The 17443-nt window shown below is 43.4% G+C and overlaps 1 protein-coding gene across 11 annotated transcripts in view; it reads right to left on the bottom strand.

Annotated features, from left to right (window-relative positions):
• PPP1R9A (protein phosphatase 1 regulatory subunit 9A) overlaps window positions 1-17443 on the bottom strand; it is a 256192-nt gene that overhangs the window by 79322 nt on the left and 159427 nt on the right. For all 11 annotated transcript variants that reach the window (XM_019497853.2, XM_019497854.2, XM_059728981.1 and 8 more), the window contains exon 5: window positions 12008-12112. In XM_019497853.2, the coding sequence (XP_019353398.1) occupies window positions 12008-12112 (105 nt within the window). The remainder of the gene's footprint in view (window positions 1-12007; window positions 12113-17443) is intronic.

The following is a 17443-nucleotide window of genomic DNA, read 5'->3' on the forward strand; positions in this document are numbered from 1 at the left end:
TCAAGGTAACAAACTTAAGTTCTAGCCTGTCCGGTACAAGTGTGCTGGTGGACAAGGCTCCTTCCCCCCTGCATATCCAATAGCATCTCAACAAAATGCTGACTTAAATATTCTGAGAATATGCTGAGAAGCTAACTAGAATCATCTGCAGTATTCCACAGCATTTAGGAAAATGGCCAGCCCCTCCTCCCACCTTACATGCATCTTAAAACAGTTGCTAGAGGGAGCACACAATGCACATTTCCCTAACAGACACAAAAGCAGCAAATGCATCACTACCATGTCTTGCTGAAGCATCCTGCACATATACAGCATGTCCCTGATTATCTGCTTAGCTGCCACATCTCTGCAGTCACATCCCATAAACAGACATTCAAACATGTAAGTGGTAAATTACCTATACCGAAAAATGCATGGAGATATAAACTGTAAATTAAATGAACAGAGAAATTAACTGAGTAGATACTTGCTAGGAATGGGGTTAGCTATGTTAGTCTGACCTGTTAACATCCAATGAAGTAGGCTGGTGCCTATGAAAGTTCATGCCTCTCTAAACTAGTTAGTCTCTAAGGTGGCAGCCAGCCCTACCTTCTGCCATATTTGGAATGGATATTTTAGTATCTGGTATGAATGGTGATATTTTAAACCAACTGGCTTAAGGGTAAACTTGCTCCAATCTCTTGAGTGTTTTTATTTTTTTCAGGCAAAAATCCAAACCAATATGCATATTACTAACTCACCTGACACTTGTTTTAAGCATATGTCCAGTACTTCTAGAGTGGTGGTTTTCAAACTTTCTAAAGTCATGGCCCCTTTCATATAACTTCTTCTATTGCTGAACCTCTACCCCTACCTTAAAGACTGATGTGGAACCAGGCAACACTAATCTAAAGAAAAGGTTAAAATGTCAACTCAAAAATAAATACAGTGTTTTATTTTAGCTTGCTGAGCTAACCTCATTTGCTTTTTGCAAATAGGTTATTTGTACATTTCATGTTGCTTAATTGTCTGTTTTTTTTATCTGAATGTGAATATATTCTATAAAGTGGTTTTCCATGGAAAGTTCATTCAAATAAACAAGATGTCAGGACATAAACAGTATATCCAGCAACATTGGATAAATGTACTGTGGGATGTAGATGGTGCTTCATAGGCACCAATATGGTTCACAAAGCTAGAATTTTAAGTTTAAAAGTTAAGGGCATTCCTTATTCCCATGGAAAGATTGTTGATGACACTAAGAGGGGGTTTTGTACACAGTGAGAGAAACAGCATACCTGCAATTCATTAGATTTTAAAGTTAACACCTCATCAGAAAGAATAGGAGAAGTCTGTGACCTTCCCAGGGCCATCCCTAGGGGGCTGCGAATCAGAGTGACTGCCCCAGGCCCCACGGTCAGTGCTGCATAGGGCCTGGCACTCCCAAGCACCATCACTCTCCCCCTGCTGGCTCCAGCCACTCGCCACCCACCCTCTCCTGTCCCGGGCCCCACACAGGCTGATATGCCCCAGGCCCCGCATCCCAGAAGGATGGCTCTGCTTCTTCCTACAGGACACTACTGCATACATTTATACCAGTTAAATACATATGTGATTTTATACTGTGCTCAGATTTAGCAAGGTGCCAGAATGTGCAGTGATGTGCAGTGAATCCAGGAGTGTAGGTTGTAGCCGTGTTGGTCTAAGGACATAGGCAGACAAGGTTATTTGGGTAAATACGATATCTTTTATTAGACCAACTAAATAGTTGGAAAAAAATGTCTTAGCAAGCTTTCAGGTTTAAAAACCCTTCATCAGGCTGAGGAAGCATCTGCAGTCAATGTGTGCTCTTCCTGGATGGAATGAATAGTAACGAAGCCAGAGGCTGGTATTTCAAGCTGTTTTTCATCAAGTTCCAAGATCAGCAATACTAAGTAAATACCGTTCTTCCCTATTGGCTCTTTCCCCATGGCCCTTCCCTCCTTGCTCAAGTCTCAGAGGGTGTTGCTTAGATCCCACAGAGAGAGAGAGAGAGAGACAGACAGACAGACATGGACTGTGTAGAACTAATCTTCACACCTAGCTGCTTGCACTACTAGACAAAACCTCCACCATCTTTCACATTTGAGATAAAAAAGGTGAAGAGGGACAAAAGAACAATCCTACCCAACTTGTAGAATGGAAAACCCTCCATATCTTTTAGAATGAAACACTGGTGAAGACAGTTTCTACTCTTAGCTCCTGCTCCATACCCTGGACTGTGGGAAGAGGTAGGGATCCCTTTTGGTCTTACAGCATCAAGAATCTAGAGTCTGGAGAGAGGTGTGCATGACAGGCAGAAAAAGTAGTACTGTAGTGTGAGAAAATGGGGAAGGACGGAAGCTATGCACATGTGCACACATGTGTAGTAGAGGGATCAGAGACGAGTGCATGTGGTAAAGAGACAGAGAAAGAAAACAATGTTATTAACCTTTATCATAAGTACATAATATTTCAGAAACTGGAATGGATGCCCTGCTACTAGTGTGATCTGTCGGCTGTACCAGCCCGTTACTTGCAGCGGTGCCACTGTATAAGCTACTGTAGTAGATAACATGATTTTGAACAAAAATAATTTAGAGACAGACAGACATCTCTGCAAATATACAGAATTGTTAAAGAATCCTTTCAGAAAACAAATATACAAAATATATAATTTAAAAGATTACTTTAAAAATGAGGGTGGGGATTAGCTGGAGGGGAAACAGGAGAGTGGAAAGAAGCTGATGAAAAGTCTGAATGTGGTGGTGCATTTTAACCCCTGGCTATGGAAAAGTAAGCACAACTAAGAATTTTATTTTAACTGAAAGACTGCACTTATAATTCATTGTAGTAACATAAAAAATAAAGCTCTGATCCATGGAGTGAGACACAAAAACCTGTTATGATTTAAAAACTGGCTTAGTGACAGAAAACACAAAATGATAATAAATGACCATTTATTGGAACAGAAAGCAGTTAACAGTGGAAAGCCCCAGGGACTGGTTGTAGCTGCAGGTCTGCTGCTGAATTTACTCTTTAATGATCTACAGGATGAATTAGATTGTAACAGTGAAATCTGCTGACAACATAAAATTATTTAGGTTAATAAAAAAGTACCACAGTTTTGAGGCACTCCAAAGGAATATCTTTAAACAGAAGAATTGGGAAACCCACAGGGAAAGTGAGAATTAATATAATTTCAAGGTGCTGGAAATCATGACAAACAATTTAGATTTTACACAGGCACTGTTCAGTTCAGTGAAATATCAAGGAGGCACTGTGGAGAACACTCAAGAGGACATCTGCTCAGTGCCAAAGAACAGTTTAAAATCTGATGGAATACTTAGTTACATTAAGAGGAGAACCAAGGCCGGTATAGAAAATATAATGGCAATATTTATAATGAAAGTGCACTTGCACTTTGTATATTACATTCAATTTGGTTGCCCTTCTTAAAAAATAACTAAGATAGAAGCTGTCCAGAAAAAAGATAATAAAGATGACTAAGCAATTTGAATATTAAGAGGCATTTTAAGGACTGAGATTAACATATGTGCATTAGAAAGGAGAAGACTGATGATTCTATAGTCCTCATTAACACTAGCCTGTCTTCACATGAATGTAAAAAAACCCCACCAAATGATGTTTCACCCCCTTCAGGATACTGTGCTGCCCAGATCTGCAAGTTTATGATTCCCACTCTACAGTGAGGCAAATAAGAAGAGTCAGTCATCTCTATGCACCATCCCTATGGACCTAATAGAGGTTTACCCACTTTGTCCAAGGATCCACATGGAGGGAGGAACAGACTGGCTGGGTCAGGGTGGTTGGGAAGGTCACACAGTCTCCCCTGAGAACTTTCTGGAAAAAAATATGCCCTGGAAAAATAATACTTATATTTTCGGATGAACCATCCAACACGGCGATTGGGATCTATGGTCCCAATATAGGCCTGATGTCAGAGGCAAGGGGAAAGAATGAGACTAGAGAGACACTGCATTGGCTCAGCACTGCCTATGGATCTCTGAGGGTTTCTAGATTTTCAGGCCTACCCTATGGTCTGTTCTATCACAAAATGATGTAAAAGGAGCTCAAAGACCAGATTGATTTTTACCACAAAAGAGCATTCCCCCCCCCCCCCGTGGGTTTTAATGCTGGACATGATTGCAGCACTAGGTGTTGCAGAATTAAGCCATAAGAGGGCATACAAAAAGCACAATAAAGATTACAAGAGAGAATTCTTCCAGTAATTAATAAAGCTATAACATTCATCCTTTTAGGCTGCTGACAGATGTGGAAAAAAAAAGCCAAAACCTGTGCTTTACTGAAAGAGGCAGCGAATTAGTTTGACCCGGCTCCACAGCACCTGTACAGACTGTGCATTTCAGCAGGACATTTTGCACCGTTATCTAAAACAGATTAAATCAGCTATTAGATAAAAATACCAAAAAAGCCCTGCTGAAGCTCCAATCTATACAGATGCTGCACGAACCAGGTCCAGCTAACATGATGCCTCTTCTGGGCATGCAGGGCCGCGCCAATTTTAAATTAAAGCGTAATTTTTGGTTTGTTTTATGTCTGTAAAAAACCTTTCCTTTTTGTGTCCTTCTGACAAGGTATTTAGCAGAATTTGCAAATTTCATTGGAATCTGAGAGGCCATGCTGTAAGCGCTTTTACTATGGGCTTGAACTTGTGACCAACTTGTGCACGGGCTATCTACCATGTACATTAGCACCCATGAGCAAAATAAATCAATGAGATTATCAAGACAACTTGGTATTTACATGAACCCAAACAACATTTGGAGTTAAGTCTCCCTAATTAAAGTTGCTGGGCTACTAATCCTTATTTCTTAGAGTAGAAACTGATTGCTAACTGGGATTATGAAAAAAAAATCTCTCCCTCTCTTCCATAGGTTATCAACATACATTTGGCGATTTCCAGTTATCTTCCTATAAAGCATCATAAGGTATTCTAAAGGGTCAACCCACCTTGGACCAGTAGTCTATTCAGATACAGCAATTCTTCTGCATAGTTCAATCTTTCCAACAATAAAAACCCCTAGCTAGTTGAAGATTTTAAGTGACCAATTTGTTAAGTTTTTTTCACCCTGAACCAGAGCAGCCTGTAAACTAGAAACCACCTCTTTGTTCTCACAGTCTCTTTACTATGTCAGGCAAAGACAGTTGGGACATTTTTCTGGCACGAGCATTGAAGAATCTATTCTAGGTCAATGCCTTTCACTGTCACAATCATTCAACATGCTCATAAAGCTCACAGGGGAAAATACATATGAATATTAGTATTATGCAAGATTCAGAAGAGGTACTGATCACATTATTGAGAAGGAGGCTGGACTACAGGACCTCACAAGGTTCCTTTCAGTCCTACTTTCCTATGAGCTTACTGGTGAGAACTAAGGAAGCAGCTTCCGTTTCACTCCTTTCATAAATGTTTTTCCGTGTGATTGATCAACTATAAACCCAACTATAAAAATTAAAATGTGTTTTGGCTAGACTACATGAAAATGGATATGTATAATGCTATGGACTATAAAAAGAAGGAACACTGGTGATACTCACATATCACTGTGCGTATAAAGCATGTACTGTGTGTATTCCAGACAGTACTTGGCTATACGCAATTTATGCTCTAAATAAAGTGATAGCTGTTAGGGAGCTGTTTCTCAGGCTATTTTAAGATCCTGGAACCACTGGAGTTTAGAGGGAGGGAGTATCAATCAAAGAGAAAGGGGATAAGAGGCTCTGCTGTAATGGGAAGCAGGTTGTGCCATTAAGCAGAATCTTTTGTCCTACCAACCTAGCTATTCTGCTTTGGAAAGAAATACTTTTACAGACACTAAAACTGGATCTAATCTCCTTTCAGCTGGTGTATATGGTACAGCCACACTTTGGCTAAGTACAAACAGTCAAAAAGCCCAAGGCTGAATTGATTCAGTCTTTGCAGGTTAGTCTAAACTGTAAAGTTTAAACTGAAACAAAAGTGAACAGACATTTACCTTTGTTTCAGGAAATGCAGCCACATGCCTGCAGTGGCTCAGGCCAGAAGCTGGGGAGGTGCTAGAGCACAGCTTTCTAGCACTTAGCCAGAATGGGCTGTGTTCACTTCTTCCTGCTGCCCCCAAGGTTCTTGGGATTTTCAAAGTCACAGAAGCAGGACTCTGCAGGGTTTCTCATCACTTCCTCCTCCTGCTTCCAGGTGCCTCTAGGACTTGTAGTCCACAGTCACAGTCAGCAGTAAATTTGAGCAGAGGAAGGGGTGTTTAATCCCCCTCCCTGGCCCTGGCCCCCAGGGTTTGCTGGAGGGGCAGTCCCTCCCCACCCCCTGCAGACTGGGCTGCATCCCCAGCTGGGCTTTCCCTCTCCTCACTTTGTCAGCCAGCCCTTACTGCTCCAGCTCTGGAGCAGACAGCACAGCCCAGCCTAGGGCTCCAAACCATGTTAGGATGCTGGGGGACTGTGATTTAACTTGAACCAGGAAGGGGTCTGGTACAGCAGTTTCATAAACCGGTTAGACCCAAATCAGGTAAGTCTGATACCACATTCAAACACATTTATCTTAAACCAGTTTCAGTTATCTTGAAACTGATTTATGTGCACTGAGCTTCTGTTCTGTTACAGGTTTAAACCAGTTTCTGATCACCTAAATTGGTTTGTGTGTAACTTCTGTCCCTAGCCTTTAAGGCCAGTAGTAAATTCTGGTATTCTGAAATTTTCACCTTCAAAAAGCCAAAAAAAGGAAGGACATCAAAATGTGTTTCACTTTGTGCAGCTAAAAGCAAATACAGCATACTGGTATCAGCAGAACACAAAGCAATGTAAGCTGTCAATATATGATCAATATTTGTGGTTGATGTCTATGGCACAGATATTGTCAGGGAGCTCAGAGAGTCTCCCCACAAATATAGGTCCTGGCTAGAATACTGTCCGTGCCTTATCAAAGTTTTCCTTATTGAAAAAGAATGAGAGAAGGACCCCCGTCCCACCCTGAATCAGTAGGAATGGGTGCTAACCACACTGGCTAGGAACAGACATTCAAAAAACCTGAGCCTGAATTGATTCAATCTTTACAGGATAGTCTAACCTGGCTATGCTGAACTGGTTTGTAACTGCACAGACATCCCAGACATGCAGGCACATGCCTGTAGTTGCTCAGGATAGAAGCTGGGGGGCACTAGAGCAGTTCTCCCTTCCCTTCCACAGTACTGAGCTGAAGGGGGTGTGGCCAGGCCCCAGCAGCACACTCTAATTAGCTCAGAAGGGAATTCATAACAGTATTTATCACCCCCTAACTCAGTGTTTATCACCCCATTAAGAAAGCAACAGAGGGACATTACCTTCTGCCTGTTGAGTCTACCTGTTGATTCAGTATGGACTATAGCCAGCATGTGGTCTGCTAGCTAATACACAGACACTTCTCCACGAGGCAGAGGGGAGGGGGGAATTCCTGCTTAGTAGGGAGTGGGGAGGGGAGGGGGGAGCAGCCTCTCTGCTGGAGCTGCAGCCAGGGAGCAGAGGGGAGGGTCCAGCCCTGCTTAGGAGCAGAAAGCTCCACTCAGCCCAAAGAGTATGCTGGGATGCTGGGGAGTTTGGTTTAACTTAAACCAGCAAGAGGTCTGAGACAGACATGGCATTAACCCGTTTGACCCTAATCAGTTAAGTCTGCTACTACATTCAACCAGGTTTATCTCAAACTGGTTTCAGCCTTTTTCAAACTGGTTTATGTGCACTGAACATCTGTTCTGTTACAGGATTAAACCAGTTTCTGATCACTTAAACCAGTTAATATGTAATGTCTGTCCCTAGCCACTAGCTTTGTGAAGCTATGTGTATGCATGTTATTATAACATATTTTCATAGAAATATATAGTTAGTGTTTTTAAACTCCTGCTTTATTTAGTTGTGCCACAGATATTTAGACCCAGTCTTTCTGTGAAAGCTTACTACTGGCAACAATGAAAAACTCATAAACCTCTTCCTGATAAATGAGACCTGTCAGGAGCCAATGATCCTTATGTATGGAATGTGCAGCACACTTGATAATGTGAGCTGAATAGCTATAAAGCAATATCCAGTGCACTACATTATTTTTCAACAAAAGGGTTGGGATGGCAACTAGCCTGATTATAATTTAATCCTTGACACAAATACCTAGGGAAATCTGTGTGAGGATCCTTTTGTCTTTAACATATTAGTTTCCATGGAAATGAGCAATCTGACCCATAGAACATTGGATAATAATTAAATACATGAGTATTACTAATTAAAAATGTAAACAACATCTATATTTAACATGTGCTATGTGCATGCTTTAACTGGATGCCTCTATTTTACCAAAAAATATAGTGCCAAAAGAGTTACAGCAGACATATTACTATTATTCAGTATTTTATTATATTATAACAGCACCCAAAACCTCATTGTGCTGAGTACTATTCAAAACATATGTAGAAATAATCCCATGCTGCAAGAACCTTACAGTCTAATGACCTATATGCATAATTTAAAGACTTAAATGCATGCTTAACAGTAAAATCAAGAGATATTTAAAGTTAAGTATATCTAATCAATATATATAACCTAATCAATGTAGCTACAATTATAAACATTACACAAAAAACTTAATACTCTCTTGCAACTAAACTACATTTTAAGTATTTGTTTTGCTAAATAACCATACTAAATGTGAAACATGATAAAACCAAACCAAAACAACAGGCAAAGAAGTTAAAAATATAGTATCCCATCCATCTACACCTTCTATAGTGTTCATTCCAAAACAGATGTTTTCCCCAAATGTTATACAAGTGTCAGCTGGAAAACGAAATACAGAAGAAATACAAACAGGAGGTATGACAACATTGAAAGCAGCGATGATATGACCCCAGCATCTATTAAAACTAATGGTTTAGTCATGGAGGTCAACAGGAAAAGGACAAGCCCAATCAGTGTTCCCTTCAGTGAATGTTAGGAACTAAAATTAACCGAAAGCTTTAACAGATCATTTCTTAATTTGCAATAATGCCAAACCTATCGTTTGTTGATTTTCAAAGTTAAGTATTTATTGACATTCATAGATAATTTAACAGCAAAAGAACATGGCAGAGTATGTATTCTTTTAAAAAAATAATAAATATTTCCATGTTTAAAACAGCTACATCCCTTTATAATGTTATTGCAAGCATTTTATAATCTTGTATTTACAAACTGCACATTTTATAACCTGATCTCTGTTTTACTGACACTTGCAATGATCTGTTTTCAATAGTAAAAGGAGTTTATCAAATGATTAACATGGTTTTGAGTAAGGAAGCAGGCAGACTATCCAAAATGGGGATAAACCAATAGGAAGTCTAAGGGCTTAGTGGCTCAGTGTATTAGTATTGTATAGTACCAGAATTGCTCTCTTCCAGGTTACTAGCGACTGAAAATTGTCTCCATTTGACTGATGCATGTTTGGAGTCTTATTTGAACCTCAGATGGTATTAATCTTTTGAAGACAATGGAGTTTTACTAAGTTATATCAGTAAAGCGTCTGGCCAAATACTTAATGACACATAATCCAAAGTAAAACAATAAAACAAAACAAAAAAACCCAAACAATTCCCCTGCCTCCCCACCAAAAAACTCCATCATAACACCACAGTCTACCAGAGGTATGCGAAGCAGACAGTATGTGATTCAGGGGACAGTGATTCGATTCACTGATTCAGATCACTGTCCCGATTCATTTCGGATGAATCTGAAGATTCAGTTCTGATTGGGAGAATCAGCAATTCGGCCACAGACACAGCTTTATAGGTTTTTTCTATATACCTCAAGGTACCAGGCACGGCTCGTGAATGCTGAGATGGTGGGGTGGATGGAGCGCCCACAGGAGCACATGGGGGCCCCACGCATGCTCAGTGGTAGACCTGGGAGTGGACCAGAAGTACTGGGGATCACAGCCAAGCACGCAGGGGACCCCCCATGCTCCCGTGGGATATTCCATATGCCCCCCCATCTCAGCATTAACGAGCCGCACCTGGTACTTTGAGGTATGTAGAAAAAACATATAAAGCTGTGTCTATGGCCGAATCATTGAATCTCTCCGAATCAAAGCAGAGGCTTCTGATTCAATTCGGAAAGATTAATGGGTCTCCTGATTCAGTTTGGATTTGGAGATTCAGCTGCTGAATCAGGCCGAATCTCCTCCAAATTGAATCAGTGACTGAAGCTTCTCACAGCCCTACAGTCTAGTTTTAGTTGCAAGATGGAAAGGCATGGAGACTGTGTGGCAGAAGGCCACCTCTGTTTCTCCCCAAAAACTCTGCTCTGTGACAATTTGGTTAGGACGGGCCCAGCAGAGGATACACACCTTACCCTATTTCTTTAGGTAACCTGAGCTGGATACATTCCTGAGGGAGGGGGGAAACCTGCTCCCTCTGCCTACTTTACTGGCATCACATACCTGGGTGAGGGGCTTGGGCTCCCTGGAGAACTAGGAACTGCCAGTCTGCCCAGTAACTAGTGATGCATTTCAAATTGGTTGGCTGACAGCCAATAGGTGCTGGCCTCCATTGGACCAAGTAAATGAGGTCATAAGGGCTATATAAGTTAAGGACTGCCCAGGAGGAGGGAGCAGCAGCCATGAGAAAGACTCAGCTGAACCATCTGAAACTTGTTCTCTCTCTCAAAACTCATGATCACGGAACTGCCAGCCTCCAGAGGGAATCTCTACCTGCCTATGGATGATACTTGTGAGTAAGCTACCCAAGATCTAACTAGATACATAGCTTGCAACAACTCAGATGCGTGATCAAAGGCTACCCAGCCATGCCAGTTTGCTCAATGGGATTTCTCTGATATTGCTCTACCATGCACCCTATTCCAACCCTACCCCTTGTAACCAATAAAGTTCTTTGTACTTAGCGTGGGAGACTTATTGGGAGTGGGTTTAGATTATGCCTTGGGGTCCCCTTGGTTTGGCTGACTAAGGGAGACCACTACTTGTGCTTCTGACTGAGGGAAGCACCCCCAAGTGCTTGAAGTGAGTCAAGTACCCTTGAGGGCTACTAGGCCTGTGCTACCCAGAGGATGCAGAGCCAGAATCAAACCTAGCCCTGGGTGGTGGCAGTTTTTACCCCAGGCTAGCAGGGGTGCTCCAAGAAGGGGGTCGGCCAGACGTGAGGCAGCCCCAGGGAGGCACTTGGAGCCTGGAAGGTGGTCGGACGCAGTGAGGTGTGGGCAGCGGCACCCCCTACTGGCCTGCCACAGACTGAAAGACTACCAGTTATCACTCTCCCAATTTTCCTTCATTGCCCCTAACTACAGAAATGGATACATCTAGCATAGTGGGGTCCAACCTTCTGGCAAAGGTGTCATAGATTAAGCACCTCACCCTCTGCTTTATCTGCTATTCTACTTTCTGCTCCCTGCCTGTGCTCTCTACCCAATCTGCTGCTCTACTTTCTACTCCCTGCCCTGTGCTCCCTGACTGCTCTGCTGCTTCTTTCTGCTCCCTGACTCTCTGCACTTGCACTTTGTATATTACATTCAACTTGGTTGCCCTTCTTAAAAGATAACTAAGATAGAAGCTGTCCAGAAAAAGGTAATAAAAGGTGACTAAGGGCATGGGCATAGAAGTTTGAATATTAAGAGGCATTTTAAGGACTAAGATTAACGTATGTGCATTGGAAAGGAAAAAACTGATTATTCTACAGTCCTCATTAATACAAGCCCTTCTTCACACCAATGTAAAAAAAAAAACAAACCCCAACAAATCATGTGGCCTATCATCCTCTTCAGGATACTTTGCTGACCCTCATCTCTGCTACTGTTTGGCCTTCCCCTTACCTGGTTTGCCATGTACCAGACAAAGAACCTGACTATGTCACTTGTGGTACACATGCTGCAGGTTGGATACCCCTGCTCTAATGGGAAAAGATAAGACAATCTGAAATGTTCAGCATCACAGTAATTTTATTCTTCTGGCATGTCTTTTTACCTGACATTTCCCTTGGTGTTCCTGAGGACTGTTGCAGCAAAATTCTGTGTAACACCAACCAGACTGATTCCATCCACTTCTACAATCTGGTCGTTTACTTGGATCCTTTCAGAAAAACAGAAGGCAAAAAAATAATCTCTTAAGTTATACATCAAAACACAAAATGCTGTAAAAAAAGTTGAAGCTATTGCTATGCGTTTGGAATTGCATTAAGATATAATTGTGGTAATACTGTGCCACACAGCACTACACAGTACTATACAGAATTACAGTATTACTGCACAGAACACTTTATGCAGTATATTTAGTATATGATACATACCCCAAATTGGAAAAGAATTGACTTTAGCAAGACTTAAGCACATGTTTAAACGTCTTCCCGAATCAAGACCAAACTTACTCTTTGATATTTGTGACTACCAGAATCAATAGCAAGGAAGACGGGTAAAAAGTACTTTCACTTGGTTACAGGCACCTCATAATTACAATTTCAGACATTGCTAGAATTATGATGAATTACATTCCTCCATCTAGTCGAGTGGTTCCCAAACTGTCGGTCACAACCCTAAATGGGGTCACAACATCAGCAGTTGGGATTCCAAGATTTATGCGCCCACAGTGGGGTGCAGGACTGCAACATGGCTGGACCAGCTCTGGGCAGGAGTTGCCTCCACAGCCAGCAGGTGTGACCCAGCGCATGAGGGAGTGCTACACCGTCATGGCCATCATGAGGTGCAGCAGCGGCTGCAGTGCAGAGTTGTGTCTCCACTACTACCGAATGGCTAGGGGGCACCTCAGTTTGGTGGCCATGGAGGCACAGTACTCCCTCCTGAACCATGTCCCGGCCGCTGGGCCGTGGAGCCCCCAGGGTGAGGGGAGCAGGGAAGGGAGCCCCAAGCCCGCAGCAGGCAGACTGTATTCCCCCCCCCTGCCCAGGCTCTGCTCCAGCCATGCCACAGGGGACGGGGTATAGGAGCTGGGCTCCACACTCTGCTCTGACTGCAGAAGCTGCCACCTCCCACAGGTGGCAGCCAGGGCTTGGGCACTCCTGGGAGGGATCGGGGGCTGCAGGTTGGGAGGGAGAGACACCAGCAGGACCAGGAGACTGTGGGTTGGGCGTGAGTGGCACTGGCAGGGCCAGGCAGCTGTGGGTTGGGAGTAAGAGGCACTGGTACGGCCAGGGGTCTGTGGGTTGGGAGTGAGGGGTCATGCTGAGGAAAAGTTTAGGAAGCACTGATCTAGTCTTTACAACTGTATGCACATACAGAACCACAGGGTGCCTATACATGTGCAGAGAGGCTTCTCTGACACGCTGTAATTATAGCGCATTGGAGCAGACTCAATTAATCGAGTCTGCTGGAATGTGGTAATGTCCAGGTCCCAATGCTTAAACCATAGCATTTGAAATCTCATAAAAATGTATGCAATTATTCTGGGATATCCTTCAAAGTATATTCCTATTTGCAGCTAAAAACAGTCTCTTAATATCAGTGTTACTGATTAACTGTTAACAAATCAGTATGAGGCCAGAAGGACCCTTCTAGCTGTTTTTCCTTCAAGTGTGGGCCAACCCTGATGCAGAGAGTGATGAACCTGTTTCTCAAGTGAATGCCCAGTGATAATTTTAGAAAAAGCATGGAAGTTCAGAAAAAGTTTCCTGTCTAGTCCAGGGTGAGTGGACTCAATGATCTACAAGGTCCTTTCCAGCCCCTAACAATCAATGAATCTATGAATTCTTCTTTGGCTGACTGAACAGTCAGTCAAATGGAAACATATTAAAGGAACTAATGCAAAAATTTAGTATGATTTGCTTGGCAAACAAGTTCTTTCTAGAGGCTTTCCAGGGAGGAAGAAAAAAAAAAGATTAACCTAAATATAAGTAATTAAAGTAGAGAGTAGAGAAGGGAAATTACAGATCAGCAGAGTGGGGATTCAGAGGCAGGACAAATGGAAGCCAGTCTAACTTTCTGCATAATACAAGCTAAGGGTGGCAAACATACAGCCTGCAGAGCCTCTTTATCCAGCTCACCATGCTACTGGAGGGCACCAGAAGTTGGGCCTTTGACCTAGTTTGGCCCAGCAGTGAGTTTGGTTTGCTGCCACAGGACCCCATGCTCCTGCCATCCTTGCCAGACCCTGCACCACCCTTGCCAGATCCTGTACCCCCACCAGACCCTGCACCTCCCCCACCCTCACTGTAGGACCCCACATTGTCACAGCCAGCATGGCGGCACTGAAGCAGCCCTTGTGCCCCAAGCTGAATCTGGTCCACAAGGAGCACCATGGTCAGATCCAGCCTGGGGCACAGGCAAGTCTGACATCCTGATATATACCATAAAATTTAATGGCATATATGCCATAGAAAATTCTAGCATTGCACCAAATAATTTATGGATGAAATAGAATATATATGTGAAGATGACACTGAATTTTAACTCAAAATAATTAATGATCCATTACAGGGCTTCACATGGGCTCCTGCCTACTCAGACTTGCCAAGTCATGGAAGCATCCTGCACACACTGATGCACCATGATGTATGCTACCCACCATGTTGTATGCCTCACCCCCTGTGAAAGTTGCCCACTGTGTGGTGGGTTGGGGAGAAGTGGGACTTGGGGGCATCACTCTTGCTCCCCCCACCACACAGTAGGCAACTTTCACTGAACCACACCAGCACAGACGCTGTGCAGGTTTCCCAGATCCCCCCTCCTCCCCAAAGCCCTGCAGCTGCAGGCTCAGTCCCACAGGCTGCACCACCCCACCCCATCCCACTCCACCCTCAGGGTGAGAACAGACAGCGGAAGCTGAAGGAAGGATAGAGAGAGCCCAGAGACTGTGGCATCAGCAACAAAAAGCAAAGTGGGGAGTGATGCCTGGACTAAGAGACTGTGGGCTGCAGTTTAACCCCTTGGGGGCCATATGCCGCTTATAGGCTTTGAACAGTCCTGATCCATTACATTGTGGGGAATAAACTTCTCTTTATTTCCTAATGTTTTTTAAATCTCAATGTGCACATCTACATGTGCCCCGGAGGCACTGTTGTTGATGCACTGTCATTTAGTAATTCCTTCTGGAATAGCTTGTGCTGCACTGTGCTGGCAGTGCATGGCTATTTTTAGCTGCTACGTCACCATAGCAACGTGCTATAGCAAGTGAGTGCGTTTCTACAGCGATGTAACTGCAGCATCACATTTTATGCTTGCCAATGCTACGTTGGCGTAGCGCAGGGGTCAGCAACCCCCAGCACGTGTCTCGAGCATGGCACGCAAGGCCATTTTGCTCAGCACACCACCACCAGCCCAGGTTTTAAGCAGCTGCTGCCAGCCACAGAGCCCAGGCTGCCCCCAGCAGGTGGCTAGGAGGCTGCAAGCCCTGCTGTAAGCAGACTGGGTTCTGTGGACCAGCTGCAGCTGGGAGGCTGCAAACAACTGCTCCAGGCTCTAGCATGCAGGCACTCCAGCACCCTCCAAGGAGGACATTGTGGTTTTTTCATCACACCAGCCAAAAAACACTGCCTACCCCGCCTTAGCATATTGCTATGGCAACGTAGTGTCTTGTATAGATGCGCTCAGCAGATCTATGCCTCATTCTAATGCTGGTATCTCCTAAGTAAGAGTTGTAACGATACTTGCAGGCCTTGTTTGGAAGACTTCAAAAGTCAATTTCTATAGAGTATAGTAAGCTCTCAGTAAAATCTGTACTGCCCTCCCATGGAGATTTTTATATCAATATGTTGAAGGCTTTCATAACAGGCCCAATCTTTAGGCTGGTTTAGTCATCATATATTAGTATATGATGTCTTTAACCTTCAAAGTTGCACATGCTGCATATGCAACTTCGAAGGTCACAGATATCTTAGAGCAGAAATTATAATTTCAGTAAATTTCAATCAATCTACAATTCTGTCCACATTTCTTAATTGGGTTTGACATTTTTGTGCTAATTAAGTTGTATCTGTCAGATTTAATATTCAAATTTGGTTTGCGCATCATTTGGTACAACCAAAGAAATTATTAGGCAACATATTTAACACTGATATAAGGAAATGTTACACAATTACGAGGGTTAGTCAGCTGAAGATTAGGCTCTATCCCTGCTCACTGCAGTCATGACTCTAGAAATAAAAACATTTCTTCATAATGCCTTTCAAAAACAAGGTGAGTATTATATTTGGGGATGCATTATATGCAAGAAAATACAGTAACAGAGAAAGACATCTCTTGGAAAGAGCTCAGAAAGACCACAATAGGTCAAAATGTTTTTGACACTATGAATTCCTATTTGAAACCTCTGGTTTATCTTGTGAATCATGTCTGCACACCTAACTGTGCTAACATTGCATAGCACCCTGTGGCATCCTTGAAAAGGATCTCATGGCACCCTGGTTGAGAATCACTGCTCTAGCCATTGCAACTGTTGTTACTGATTTAATGAGTTCTGGACTGGGTCTTCAGCAACATCTTCTGGTCTTTCTTGATTGCCCACTAAGAAGGTAAGGTAAGAAACAATGGGTCCCTTGGGACTCGGAGTGGGGGGGCAGCAAATGCACCAGTTGCAGGGCTCAGGTAAGAAACAAGGGGCCCCTTGGGACTCGGAGCGGGGGGGCAGCAAAGGCACCAGTCGCAGGGCTCAAGTGCCTATATACTAATGCTAGGAGCATGGGAAACAAGCAGGATGAACTAGTGCTCCTGCTTGCACTAAACACCTATGACTTAGTGGGGCTAACAGAAACCTGGTGGGATTCATCCCAGGACTGGGCAGGACATATTGAGGGCTATAGATTGTACAGAAAGGACAGGGTGAGGAAGAAAGGGGGAGGGGTTGCACTCTATGCCAGTGAGCAATATACATCAACCCTCATCAAGACAGAATCCAAGGTTGAGGAAGTAGAAGGATTATGGGTTAGGCTACATGGGGGGCAAGGAGAAAGGGATTTGGTGGTAGGGGTCTGCTACAGACCCCCACATCAAGGGGAAGAAAGAGATTCGGGGCTCCTGAGGCAACTCTCGGAGACCATAAAAGCTAAAGAGGCGGTAGCCATGGGGGACCTAAACTACCCGGACATCTGCTGGGAGTCACAGACAGCAAAGTCCCACCGCTCACGCAGGTTTCTAACCTGTGTACAGGACCTCCACTTGACACAGGAGGTACACAGTCCCATTAGGGGGAATGCCATACTGGATCTAGTATTGGCAATGGGGGATGACATGGTAGAGGACCTCCAGATCGGTAGCCATCTGGGGGACAGTGATCACCTAATAATAGAATTCAACGTAAGACGTCGAGTGGGTAAGGTAACTAGTAGGGTGAAAGTGCTAGACTTTAGGAAAGCTGATCTCAATGAACTCAGGCGATTAGTCAAGGACGCACTGCAGAGTAGGAGTTTTGAAGGGACGGGAGCCCAAGAAGGGTGGCTGTGCCTTAAGGAAACGA

This window comes from Alligator mississippiensis, chromosome 5 (assembly GCF_030867095.1).
Source record: "Alligator mississippiensis isolate rAllMis1 chromosome 5, rAllMis1, whole genome shotgun sequence".
Lineage (NCBI taxonomy): Eukaryota > Metazoa > Chordata > Crocodylia > Alligatoridae > Alligator > Alligator mississippiensis.